A 14,906-nucleotide genomic window follows, 5' to 3' on the forward strand; every position below is an offset into this window, starting at 1 on the left:
TAAGTAGTGAGCACTAGAAAAGATGCTCAACATCAGTAGTCCTCAGGGAAATGAAAATCAAAACCACAATGAGATACCACTTCACACCCACTAGGATGGCTAGAATCAAAAAGACAGATAACAAAAAGTATTGGTGAGAATGTGGATAAATTGGAACCCGATACACTGCTTGTGGGATGTAAATGGTGTAGCTATTTTGGAAACTAGTTCAGCAGTTCCTCAAAAAGTCAAATATAGTTGCCACTGAATTGTCCTTTTTTTTTTTTTTTTTTTTTTTGCTAAGGAAGATTCACCCTGAGCTAACATCTGTGCCAATCTTCCTCTATTTTGTATGTGGGTCACCACCACAGCATGGCTGGCGAGTAGTGTAGGTCCACACCTGGGATCCAAATCTGTGAATCTGGGCCACCGAAGCGGAGCATGCCAAACTTAACCACTACACCATGGGGCCAGCCCCTGAACTGTACATTTTTAAATGGTTAAGATGGTAAATTTTATATTATGTTATTTTACCACAGTAAAAAAAAAGTTAAACATAGAATTACTATATGACCCAGCAATTCTACTCCTAAGTATATACCCAAGAGAAATAAAACACATGTCCACACAAAAACTTGTACATGAATGTTCATAGCAGTATTATTCACAATACTCAAAAGGTAGAAACAACCCAAGTGTCCAACCCAACTGATGAATGGATAAACAAATGGAACATTATTTGCTGGTTTATACTGAAAAATATAGAATACATTATTCCATATAATGGAATATTATTCAGCCATAAAAAGGAATGAAGCCCTGATACATGCTACAACATGGATGAACCTTGAAAACATTATGTTCAGTGAAAGAAGCCAGTCACAAAAAGCCACACATTGTATGATTCCATTAATGTGAAATGTCCAGAACAGACAAATGTATAGACAGAAAGTAGATTAGTGGTTTCCATGGGGAAGGGAAGAATGCAGAGTGATGGCTAATGAGTATGCAGTTTCTCTCAAGGTGATGGAAATGTTCTGGAATTAGACAGTGGTGATGGTTGCAAAACTTTGTGACTGTACTAAAACCCACTGAATTATACATGTTAAAAGGGTAAATTTTGGGGGCAGCTCTGTGGTGTAGTGGTTAAGTTCAGCGTGTTCAGCTTCAGTGGCCCAGGTTTGTGGGTTCAGATCCTGGGTGCGGACCTACACCACTCATCAGCTCATCAGCTCACTGAGGTGGGTCAGGGTGGAGGCCAGGCACCAAGGACAGTGCAGAGAGCAGGGGAGGGAATGGCTGAGAGGAGGTTCCTGGCCCAGGGCAGGTGGCCGGGACTCAAGGCTAACACTCAGAGGCTGGGCTTGGGCCCCGACTGCTTTACCTACACTCTTGTTATCCTCATACCCACTCAGCACGTCTCTTCTGCCAGACCAATATTCCATTAGTCTTTGGTTTTTGTTGCTTTCCCTGTTGCTGCCATCATGAACATAATTTCTACAACCACTCTTTAAAATCCAGCTTAGTATATAGTAACATTCTCATTCCTCTCTTACCTTGACATATAATATTTCTTCCCCAATTTTTTTACTCAAATAAGTCTTGTGATGGTGGTGCTTTTGGAGAGGAGATGTTTTCTGGTCAACCAGAAACTTTGAATTCCACGCTATTTACTCATTTATTTGACAGATCCTCACTGAGTCTCCACATCTTGTGCAGCACAGCAGGGACAAGAGCAGAGTGGCCTGGCCCTCACAGAGCTGACATTCCAGCTGGGACAGACAGTAAGGAAACAAATGAGAATATTTGTGACACCGGGGAGTGGTAGTGCTGTGAAGGAAAGTGAGCACAGGGTGGTCAGGGAAGGTCCTCGAGGGAATGCCACCAGGGCCAAGTGGACGAGGTGAGGGTTGAGCCCTTGGGGGAAAGGCCTGAGTAAGGCGTGTGCCTGGACCAGCCCAGTGGCTGGACAAGGTGGGAGGCAGCGAGGTAGAGAGTGGCTAGCACCTGCGCTGGACTAGAGGACCTGGCCCTGCTCTTGTAGGGCTCGTACACCTTCAGAAAAGACAGTGGCAATGACAGAGAGGTGAGTGAATGAGGAGGGAAGTCAGGGGCTTGAGAACACAGACGGACAGACTTCGTGGAGTGATGTCCCTAGAGTGACTCTGAGGGTGAGCAGGGTGACAATGAGATAATGTGGGATGGTAGGGTGAGGAGGTCCACAGGAGACAGCAGCATGAGGGAAGAAGCCCGAGGTGAGAGGGAGGGTGGCACCTGCAGCTGCTGAAGGAGGGGACAGTGACAGCAGGTGCAGTGACCTTCCGAACAGCCGGCCCATCCAGGCCCCTCTTCTTCCTCAGAGCAGAATGCTGACTTTGTTCCAGGCAGTGATGTACCTGGCCCTGGTGAGAAATTGTGACTGTGCCTCATTGTTCTAGAGAGTAACCTTTATCAGCCTCCCTTGCAGCTAGGGCAGCGATATGACCCAACTCTGGAAAATGCGGTGTAAGAGTTGTCTGCAGCAGGGCTCTGGGGGAGGACTTTCACCTTTCTGACCAAAGGGAAGATGTGAGAGGAGAGCCTGTACCTTCTCTCTCCATCCTGCTTTGGAGACAGGTAGCAGGTATTTCATAACTAGAGGAAGCAAAGCCAACATCCTAAGAATATTGACTCGGAAAGAAAGACGGACTGACATTGTTGAGCTGCCCAACAAAACCTGACACCTGCCTCTGGAACTCTCTTTGAGCGTAAGTCACTGTCGGAGAGGGACTGTCACTTGCAACCCAGTGTGCTCCTGGCCCACTTGACGGGGTGGCAGTGGCAGCGGGGACATTCACGCTCCTTTGCAAAGCAGGAGGTGCACATGCTCAGCACCCTGGGCTCTGTCTTCTTTGCATTGACACTCATCTGGAGGGAATGCATGACTTGCACTTTTAATTTTTTTGATACTTCTATTACATTCTTTAGCAATAGACTTCTTTTTTAGTGGTGAAGAGCAATCAGTTCTTTCATAATTAGGAAACTCCTGGCATCATAGTTATCTACTCTTCTTTTCAACAAGATTAACTACTAAAGAAAAATATAATTTCTTTCTTATGAAAACAGCCTTGGAACAACTCCAGGCTTTCAAAATCATGTCAGCATTTCTGCAGATCTGATAATATTGTGAGCTCATATATCTTACCACTGTGAAGTCAGGGTAGAAAATACATCATCTCTTTCAGATTCCTGGAATAACTTCAAAAGTTCTGGATCCCCAGATAAGTGTGCAAGAATGCGCAATTCAATCTGTGAAAAGTCTGTTAGATAGAGTTCTGCATTAATTTATAATCTAGCAACAATATCCCTCATTGTTGCTACCCATCCCCCAGCTGACCCTCAATCTCTCCTCCCCACTGAGGTATCAAGGTCAACATCCCCACCTCCCACATGCCAGGGTCCTTTGGCCTCAGGGCCACTGGCCATCCTGTGTTTGCAAGTCTAAGAGACCTCTTCTGCCTCTGTGAGCTGGCAATGCCTCCAGAGTGGGCTGTATTCATTCATTCGTTCATTCTATACATCAGAATTTTAGAAAGGGCCTACTATGTGCCAGGCTGTGTGCTTGGAATATGGCAGTGAACAAAACAGACAACAATCCCTTCCTTCATAGAGTTTACATTCTAGGAGGCGGAGACAATTTGAGTGAATTATTTGGTATGTTAGAAGGTGAGAAATGAAAAAGATAGATCAAGATAAGGAGGTTCAGGAGTGTGTGTGTGTGCGCGCGTGTGTGTGTAGGGAAGTTGCTGTTGTAAATAGGGCAGTCGCTGTACACCTCATCAAGACAGCTCATTTGAGCAAAGGCATGGAGGAGGCAAAGAGGGGAGCAGAATGATATCTAGGGAAGTGGGTTCCATGCAGGGCCTGAGGTGGAGCTGGTCAGCATGTTGGAGGACAGCAGAGTGGCCAGAGTGACTGCAGCAAGCAAGGAAGATGGAGAGCTGTGGGTGACGAAGACAGAGAGGAAAAAGAAGGGGCAGACTGAGTGGGACCATGTAGGGGTATTTGGGATCTAGCTATGGTAAAGTAAGAGGACCCAGGAAGCAGATATGTTCTTATTTACTATGCATAAGAAATCTTTGCTTCATAGAAATATTTGCCTTAGGATTTAAAGAATGAGTTCTATAAATACCTTTGAATTATTCAATTTCTAAATATTTGAACTGTATGAGATGCATAAAGTGAGCTACAATGACACAGCGTCTCTCTACCATAGCTTGCACATACCTGCTGCTAGGAAGGTGTGGCCTTCAGATGAAACAAACATGGTCCTTGGGGAGATGGTGAGGATTTCGTCCTCCTTACCTGAATTGTTATTTCAAAAGCACTTGATGAATTTGGTCATGAGCTGATTCATAGCTATTCCTCATACAAAGTTATTTTAACATCATTCTAAAGTCAAAAGAGTCTAAATTTCTAATTTTTATTAATGTAATCTTAAAATATCATATTACTACTGAAAGTAAACTAGATTTTCTGTTGTTAAAATTTTCTGTTCAGTCTGGAACTTGTAATGAAGTAAAGGTCAAATATTGACACTTGAACCTGTTCCAGTAAGAGCAATCTAGAGACTCTTTGAGCCTAAGTGATTAGAAAATTGACTTTGGGGAAGCATGAACTCTAAGATTTTCGCACTGAATACATTTTAAAGGGCGGTAGGAGACAAAGCTGCCTATGATCACTTTCCAGGAGTCCGGTTTAAGCCTGATTATGTGTATTTTAAGAAGGACTGCACATCACGCTTCCTTGTTTTGCCATGATCTTCTGGGGCAGCAGTTCCCAAAGCCAAGGGGGCAGGAATTTGCTGGGAATGGGCCACAGAACCTTGCTTTAGATTTGACCGTTTTTTTTTTTTAGAAATGTAACCATCAGTGGAAGAGCTTAAAAGAAAGAAGAGTGTTAGTATGCTTTTATAAACATTTCCAGTAATTTTCAGGCTTTAATAAAAGCCAGTTCTATTGTATGTTTGTTTGTTTTTTCTTTACTGAGAAGTTCGTAGGGGAGAGATGGTAGGAGGGGAACTACTTTCCTTGTATAATTATCATCTATTTTAACTTGTAAACTGCTAAAAGGGAGGTACCATATCACTTTAGCTGTGTTTTATTTTTCAGTGCATATTTAAATCCTGGTTATGCAAAGCAGAACTTCAGGAAAGCAAAAGAGTTAGTTATACAGAAAAGCAATTACAAACACTTGTAGATTTTTAAAAAATCTTACCCAAGACTTTAGCAAAATAGAAAGAAATGTGTTACCTTTAAAATTTTGAGGTTTAGTAATTTGAATTGGGTGCTTGGAGATACCTTGGATATTCTGTTAATAGTAAGAGGAAAATAGCTTTAGTTGAAATAGTATCTACTCTTAAATTAATCTGTACATTTCAGGGTATTAAAAATGTATCACATTTTATTAAACATTAACAAAATAATTAATTCCAATGTATTATGCATAAGCATATTCATATTAATACAACTTTTTAATACTGAAACATAATTTTGGTGACTATACCAGCAAGTATAATCAGCAAATGTGAGCCTTATCATAATTATATACAGTAATTCTTTTATCAGCAGCTTAAATTATGAACTTAGTTAACTTTAAAATTTCTACATAATATACTAAACATAGATTTCTGTGAAATTTGTGTATTGTACTTTCCTTTCAAAATGTATTTTAAGATAAAAATTTAGGTCTCTCCACTCTGCTCATCTCCTCTCCTCTACTACTCTTGGCACTTGGTATCAGCCTTGGTCTTAGCACTTGCTAATTGTACCAATTCTACACGATCTCTAACAGAAAGTAAAAGAGGAGGGAATACTTCCTTACTCATTTTATGAGGCCAGTAATATCCTAATAAGAAAACCAGAGACAGATATTTCAAGAAAAGAAAACTACAGACCAATATCCCTCATGAATATAGACACAAAAAATCCTGAACAAAATATTAGCAAATCAGGAGCTGAGCTCGTGGCCAAGTGGTTAAAGTTCCAGGTGCTCCACTTCAGCAGCTTAGGTTCGCAGGTTCAGATCCTGGGTGTGGACGTACACCACTCGCCAGCCATGCTATGGTGGCATCCTACATACAAAATAGAGGAAGACTGGCACAGATGTTACCTCAGGGCTAATCTTCCTCAAGCAAAAAAACCCCCAAAAAACAGGAAGATTGGCAACAGATGTTAGCTTAGGGCGAATCTTCCTCAGCAAAAAAAAAAAAATATATATATATATATATATATTAGCAAATCCAATCCAGAAACAGGACAGTCATCATGACCAAGTGGGGTTAATCCCCAAAATCTCAGCCTTGGCTGGTTCAACATTTGAAAAATCTGTTAATGTCATTCACCATATTAATAGATTAAAGAAGAAAAATCATATGATTATCTCAATAGATGCAGAAAAATCATTCGACAAAATTAAACATCCACTCCTGATAAACACTACTCTCAGGGGGCCAGCCCCGTGGCTTAGCGGTGAAGTGCGTGCGCTCTGCTACTGGCGGCCCGGGGTTCGGATCCCGGGCGCGCACCGACGCACCACTTGTCTGGCCATGCTGAGGCGGCGTCCCGTGTACAGCAACTAGAAGGATGTGCAACTATGACATACAACTATCTACTGGGGCTTTGGGGAGAAAAAGGGAAAAAAAGGAGGAGGATTGGCAATAGATGTTAGCTTAGGGCCAGTCTTCCTCAGCAAAACGAGGAGGATTGGCATGGATGTTAGCTCAGGGCTGATCTTCCTCACGAAACAAAACAAAACAAACAAACAAACAAAAACTACTCTCAGAAAACTAGGAATAGAAGGGAATCATCTAACATAATAAACAGAACCTGTGACAAAATCTAAATCTAACATCATCCTTAATAGCGAAAGATTCAATAGTGAAAGATTCATCCTTGCCTTAAGATCAGGAACAAGGCAAGATGTCTACTCTCAACATTTGTATCCAACATAGTATAGGAGGTCTTAGCCAGCACAATAAGGCAAGAAAAAGAAATAAAAAGGATACAGTGGAAAGGAAAAAATAAAATGTTCATTATTCACTGAAGGCATGATCATCTATGTCTTCATAGACATGTCATGGAAACTACAAAAAAGGTACCTAGGACTAATAAATGAGTTGACCAAGGTACCAGAATATAAAGTCAATATACAAAAATCAATTGTATGTCTACATATTACCAATGAACAATTGGAAATTCAAATTAATGAAAAATGCCATCTATAACAGCACCCCCAAAATATTTTGGTATAAGTCTGTATGCTGAAAACTATAAAATCCTGATGAAAGAAATAAAATAAGCCCTAAATAAATGGAAAGACATACCATGTTCATGGATTAGAATACTCAATACACCAATGACTCCCAAATTGATCTATAAATTCAACACAATCCCAACCAAATCTCAGCAAGATTTTTCATAGCTATCCACAAGCTGATTCTATAATTTATGAGTCATAGACCTAAATGTAAAATGTAGAACTCTAAAACTTTTAGAAGAAGAAAGACCTAAGAGAAAATCTTTGTGATCTTGGGTTAGACAAAGAACTGTTAGAAACACACCAACAGCATGGTCCATAAAAGAAAACAATTGAAAAACTGGGCTCCATCAAACCAGTAAAAACCTTTGGTTTGTGAAGGACACTGTTAAGGGAAGAAAAAGCAAGCCTCGTACTAAGAGAATTTTTTTTGCAAATCACATTGGATTCAAAATATATACAGAATTCTCAAAAAACTCAGCAATGAGAGGTACTTCCAGAATGGCAGAGTAAGGACCTTGCCAACTCATTCTATGAGGTCAGTATTACTCTGATACCAAAGCCAGACATCAAATACAACATCCTCCATAAATAAAAACACAACAATCCTTGATAAAATATTAGCAAGCTGGATCTAGCAGCATATAAAAATGGTTATATACCACAACCAAGTGGGATTTATCTCAGGAATGCAAGGTTGATGTAAAATCCAAAAATAGTTAATATAATATATCAGATTAGTAGAATAAAGGAAAAAAAAACACATCATCATCATAGAACATTAAAAGCATTCAAAAAAATGCATCACTCACTCATATTAAAATATCTCAACTACCTAGGAAAAGAAGAGTCTTTTCTCAACCTAATAAAGAGCATCTACAAAGTTTATTCACTTTGAGTACTTTCAGTGTCTAGAGCTGTATAAAACAGGACGTGTTCTCTATCAAATAGCATGTCAAATCAGGATCAGATCAGACCCTAATTAATGTATCCAGCTAAAAGCTCTTGGTAAGCACAGCGGGATGTCAGGATCACCCAGCAAACAAGTGCACAATTCCTAAAATCATTTCCCTCCCACAGCACATAAAACATCAGTTTTAATGAAAGTTGCTTTACTGAAAGAAAGAGGGATAAAGCACCTGAGAAAGCAGTAATGTTAAGTTTAAATTGATTATATTTAGATGAATATGAAGGAAGCCTTAAATAACTAAATGCCAATTTTTATGTTTTACAATATAACAATAGGATAAGAGAAACTTGACTACAAATCTCACTTATATAGCACACTTTGCTAAATACATTCTATAATTTGAACATTTTAAGGAATGCTAAAATATATATCTTGTTTTTTGACCATATGGAAGAATGCAATCCTAAGAAGGGACTTGAAGGTTTAGCTCTTTATTTTTTCCCCCATCATTGCTGACAGATATCAGCCTGACTCCCAGGCACTCCCACTAATCTCAAATGGCTTCTTCTTTTCTATTATCCTGCAATGGTATCCTTCTTTTCTATTATCCCAATGGTGTCTTAACATGAGTACAGCCATGTTTGGCCGCTCCATTGACCTACAGCCACCAGCACAAAAAGAAATATAAAAGCTGCTTTTTGCGTGGTGGGAACTGGCCCTTCTCCCATGGAGAAAGTTGCAATGTGTAAAAATTTCAAGGCCTTTCGGGCACCGCAGCCTGGGGCAGACTGGCCATCTGTGCCGGGCTGGGACGATAAGCAAGGTAAACAATGCACGTACACAACTACTGGGCTGGGGCGATAGCCAGGGGGTTCAGTGCATGTACGCCACTGCATTTGTGCATGGGAACACTAGATGCTTGCTCTGAAAAAAAGCTCTGTAACTGCTTACTCTGGAAATTACTGATGGTATAAAAACTGCTGGAAACTGAGCCCGAGTGAGAGTTCCACCTGTGGAAGGGATGCCCTGCCCAGGACGTGTGATCCTTGCCCAGTCGTGTCGATTGACAGGACTCTCCCGGCAGTGGGGCGTGGATTTTGTGAGTAATTGATTTATTGTGAAGTAATTGATCTGATGTGTTCTCTTTTCGGTCAACCTGGTGTTTCTCTTTCTGGTTGATTTGTGTCATGTCCATTCAGTAGATCTGGTGTTTCCCTTTCTGATCGATCTGATGTTTTCCCCTCTTATTATATGACCTATTCACATCTGCTGCTATCTCAGCCGATGTGGATGTTTTCCCTTTCCAGTCGAGCTGGTGTTTTTTCCCTCAATTATTATTTGACATATTCGGATCTGTTTGCGGACTATCGCCTTTACTATCCTCTATATAATAAAATATACCTTCAGTGCATTTTCTTGGAGTGGAAAGTTTCTTTTACGTCTCTGATCGAATCCCCGAACCTCTCATAACAAATGGCCATTCTGTCCATGGTGAGCTGCCGAGGCATGAATGAGAGCTTTGGCATCTGACTATGGCAGAGAACCTCAACCAAGAACTGCTGAGTTACAGGGAAAGAAGAGGAATAGGAAGTAGTTCCTGTAAGTCAACCTCAAACAAGCTGGATAAAAATGTTGTGCACTCTGACGGACATGTGGAACATAAAATCACTGAATAAGAAAAAATAAAATATTTTCAATCAGAACTGCTTTTATGAAGTGTCCCAAATATGTCTAGAGATAAGAATTATTAAAATTAAATATAACAGCTGTTAAAAATAGGGCCAGAATATTTTGATGGAGAGCACCAAAAACATCTATGAAATCTTCTATTATGCTAAATGTTTTTTAAAATAAAAATAACCTTTTTATTTTAGAACAGTTTTACAGAAAAGTTGGGAAGATAGTATAAAGAGTCCCCATATGCCCCTCACCCAGTTTCCCATATTGCTAGCATCTTACATTGCCATAGTACCTTTGTCACAACTAAGAAACCAACATCAATACATTATTATTAACTAAACTCCATACTTTACCTGGATTTCACCAATTTTTACCTAATGTCCTTTTTCTGCTCCAAGATCCCATCCAGGACACCACATTACATTTAGTTGTCATGTCTCCTTAGGCTCCTCTTGGCTGTGGCAGTTTCTCAGATTTTTTTAATGACCTTAACAGTTTTGAGGAGTACTGGTCACGTAGAATGTCCCTCAGTTGGGATTTGCCTGATGTTTTTCTCATGGTTAGACTGGGATTATGGGTTTTGGGAGGAAGACCACAGAGGTAAAGTATCCTTCTCATCACATCATATCAAGGGCACCTGCTATCAACATGACCTATCACTGCTGATGTTGACCTTGACCTGAGGTGGTGTTTGCTAGGTTCTCCACTGAAAAGTTATTTTTTTATTTCTCCTTTTCCATGCTGTACTCTTTGAAAGCAAGTTTCTAAGTGCAGCCCACACTTAAGGGGTGGGAAGTTATCACAGCAAGCATTTTTCTGTGTGCAGTCAGAGAGACAAAGTGAAAGAGGGGTGGTGTTGTGAGAAAGCTTACTGCGTGGGGAGAATATTAATTGACCAAACAGCAAACCAAAGGTCTAGGCAAAAATCCCAGAGGAGGGGGAGTTGATGTCAGCTGTGGCGGTGGAGACTGCTGGCACAGACAGAAGACTGCAGCCTAAACCAGGTCTTGAAGGTCAGGTGAGGTTTGCAGCAGCAAAAGGTGGATTCAGGCCAGCAAGAGGCAAAGTTGGGCTGCAACTCAGGACTTGCAAATTCCCTACCAGGTAATGGTTCGCTATACTGTGAAGGAAAACCCTGTAGAGTTTGGCCTGCAGCATATCTCAAATTTAATTAGCTATGGAACCCTTTTTTACAGAATACCTTTTAGCATCTCACAGAACATAGTCCTCCAGAGCTGTTCCTGACTTGGAGCCTCTGACTTGTTGGTCTTTGCCTGGAACATTATTTTCCCCCAGACCTTAGCAAGCTCAGCTCCTTCTCAACTTTGAAGCCACAGCTCAAATGTCACCTGCTCAGTGAAGCCCTCCTAGAACACCTAAGCCAAAGTAGCATCCCCACCCCCTTAACTCTCTATTCCTATTTTCCCTGTTTATTTTCTTGGTACTTATTACAATGGAAATTTGTTACGTATTTACAGTTATGGGCAGTCTGCCCCCTCTAGATGAGTGAGTGAACGAATGATCGAACCAGCTAACACATGGTGCCTCCATTCTAGCTAGTTTCCCAAGTCCAAAGAGGCACGTCACTAGACTCTTCTTGTCCTCTCTCCTCCACACAGCCCATACCTGCTTTACCTCCTGGGTCTTCCCATTCATTCCCTCTGCCTCCTTTCCACTTCCCATGTCCTGTCACATCTTACCTGGGTTCTAACAACACTCTCCCAACCATGATTGAAGCAAATCTACCATTCACTCTGTCAACTACCATTTATTGGTCACCTAATTTATTCCAGACATTCTGCTAGGAGCTGGGAAAACAAGTGGTGAATGGGGCAGAGTTCCTGCCCCCATGGGGCTTCCATCCTGGTGGAAAAAGGCAAAGAATAAATGAAACAAGACAGACATGGGTCCTATTCTGAGGGGCTTACACTTTAGAGAGAACAAAGAAAGAGAAGTATGCATCGCTACAAATTGCAATCATGCAAGACAATAACAGGGTGCTATAATTTTGATTGGGGAGGATGAATCAAAGAGTGCCTCTCTGAGCAGATGTCATCCAGGCTAGGAACAGGGTTACTACCAGAGTAAGCTTGCAAAAACACAAAACTGATCTTTTCACTCCTTGGCCTCAAATATTTCAGTGGTTTTCCATTATCGTGGAGGTAGAGTTCATGCCCTTATGATCTGATCTTGTTCACCACTTGCAACTCCATCTCTCACCACTGCCCCACAGACAGACTAACACCAGCCAAACTAAGCTACTTGCAGTTTCTCTGGCACAGTATGCTATCTGCCCCTCCTTGGTGATCCTGGCTCCCCTTTCCCTCCTTTTTTGTAAATTAAGGTATAATTGACAAAACATTATATTAGTTTCAGGTGTACAATGTAATGATTTGATATTTGTATATACTGCAAAATGATGACCACAATAAATCCAGTTACCATACATAATCCGTCATACATAATCCGTCATACATACCATACATATCTGTCACCATACATAATTACAAATTTTTTCTTCTTGTGATGAGAACTTTCAGGATCCACTCTCCTAGCTATTTTCAAATATGCAATACAGCATTATTAACTATAGTCACCATACTGTACATTACATCTCAATGACATACTCATTTTATAACTAGAAATTTGTACCTTTCGACCCCCTTCACCCACTTTGCCCACTCCCTGCCTCACACAACCACCAATCTGTTCTCTATATCTCTATATATAATTTTGTTTTTTGTTTTTGTTTTAGATTCCACATACAAGTGAGATCATATGGTATTTATCCTCTTCTGTCTGACTTATTTCACTTAGCTTAATGCCTTCAAGCTCCATCTATGTTGTTGCAAATGGCAAGATTTCATTCTTTTTTATGGGTTAATAATATTCCATTATGTATATACACTATATTTTCTTTATTTTTTTTTTTTTTTTTAATTTTTTGTTTATTGCAGTAACATTGGTTTATAACATTGTAAAAATTTCAGGTGTACATCATTGTACTTCTATTTCTGCATAGATTACATCATGTTCACCACCAAAATACCAATTACAACCCATCACCACACACATGTACCCAATTATCCCCTTCACCCTCCTCCCTCCCCTTCCCCTCTGGTAACCACCAATCCAATCTCTGTCCCTATGTGTTTGTTTATTGTTGTTATTATCTACTACTTAATGAAGGAAATCATACGGTATTTGACCTTCTCCCTCTGACTTATTTCACTTTGCATCATGCCCTCAATGTCCATCCATGTTGTCACAAATGGCTGGATTTCATCGTTTCTTATGGCTGAGTAGTATTCCATTGTGTATATATACCACAGCTTTTTTATCCATTCGTCCCTTGATGGGCACTTAGGTTGCTTCCAAGTCTTGGCTATCGTGAATAAGGCTGCAATGAACACAGGGGTGCATGTACCTTTGCAAATTGGTGTTTTCAAGTTCTTTGGATAAATACCCAACAGTGGGATAGCTGGATCATACGGTAGTTCTATCGTTGATTTTTTGAGGAATCTCCATACTGTTTTCCATAGTGGCTGCACCAGTTTGCACTCCCACCAGCAGTGTATGAGAGTTCCCTTCTCTCCACAACCTCTCCAACACATGTTGTTTCCTGTCTTGTTAATTATAGCCATTCTGACGGGCGTGAGGTGATATCTCATTGTAGTTTTGATTTGCATTTCCCTGATAGTTAGTGATTTTGAACATCTTTTCATGTGTCTGTTGGCCATCTGTATATCTTCTTTGGAGAAATGTCTGTTCAGGTCTTTTGCCCATTTTTTAATTGGGTTGGTAGTTTTTTTGTTGTTGAGATGCATGAGTTCTTTATATATTTTGGAGATTAAGCCCTTATCAGATGTATGGTTTGCAAATATCTTCTCCCAATTGTTAGGTTGTCTTTTCGTTTTGTTGATAGTTTCCTTTGCTGTGCAGAAGCTTTTTAGTTTGATGTAGTCCCATTTGTTTATTTTTTCTATTGTTTCTCTTGCCTGGTCAGATGTGGTGTTTGAAAAGATGTTGCTAAGACTGATGTCGAAGAGCGTACTGCCTATGTTTTCTTCTAGAACTTTCACAGTTTCAGGTTTTACATTCAAGTCTTTAATCCATTTGGAGTTAATTTTTGTGTATGGTGTAAGGTAAGAGTCTACTTTCATTTTTTTGCATTCGTTTATCCATAGATGGACATTTAGGTTGTTTCCATGTCTTGGCTACTGCAAATAATGCTGCAATGAACATGGGAGTTCATGCATATATCTTTTTGAATTAGTATTTTCATTTTTTTTGGATAAATACCCAGAAGCGGAATTGCTGGAGCATATGGTAGTTCTATTCTTAATTTTTTTTTTTTGGTGAGGAAGATTAGCCCTGAGCTAACATCCATTGCCAATCCTCCACTTTTTTTGCTGAGAAAGATTGGCCCTAAGCTAACATCTGTGCCCATCTTCCTCTACTTTATATGGGACGCCACCACAGCATGGCTTGACAAGCGGTGCGTCGGTGCACGCCCGGGATCTGAACCTGTGAACCCTGGGCCACCGAAGTGGAGCATGCATACTTAACTGCTTGAGCCACCGGGCTGGCCCCACCTCTGCCCATTTTTTGATCAGGTTATTTGTTTTTTTGTTGTTCAGATGTGTGAGTTCTTTATATATTATGGAGATGAACCCCTTGTCAGATATATGGTTTGCAAATATTTTCTCCCAGCTGATGGGCTGTCTTTTCATTTTGATCCTGGTTTCATTTGGTTTGCAGAAACTCTTTAGTCTGATGAAGTCCCACTTGTTTACTTTTTCTTTTGTTTCTCTTGTCTGAGGAGACATGGAATTCAAGAAGATCCCTTTATGACCAATGACGAATAGTGTACTGCCTACATTTTCTTCCAGGAGTTTTATAGTTTCAGGTCTCACTTTCAGGTCTTTGATCCATTTTGAGTTAATTTTTGTGTATGGTGAAAGCAGATGGTCTACTTTCATTCTTCTGCAAGTGGCTGTCCAGTTTTCCCAGCGCCATTTATTGAAGAGACTTTCCTTTC

General features: G+C 40.4%; 1 protein-coding gene across 1 annotated transcript in view; it reads right to left on the bottom strand.

Annotated features, from left to right (window-relative positions):
* Positions 1 to 14,906, bottom strand: part of POLN (DNA polymerase nu) — a 188,540-nt gene that overhangs the window by 72,842 nt on the left and 100,792 nt on the right. The window contains 3 exon segments of the mRNA XM_014788829.2: positions 3,164 to 3,278; positions 4,246 to 4,323; positions 5,271 to 5,328. Of these exon segments, the coding sequence (XP_014644315.2) occupies positions 3,164 to 3,278; positions 4,246 to 4,323; positions 5,271 to 5,328 (251 nt within the window).

Source organism: Ceratotherium simum, chromosome 8 (assembly GCF_057802395.1).
Source record: "Ceratotherium simum simum isolate JZ-2026a chromosome 8, ASM5780239v1, whole genome shotgun sequence".
Taxonomy (NCBI): Eukaryota; Metazoa; Chordata; class Mammalia; order Perissodactyla; family Rhinocerotidae; genus Ceratotherium; species Ceratotherium simum.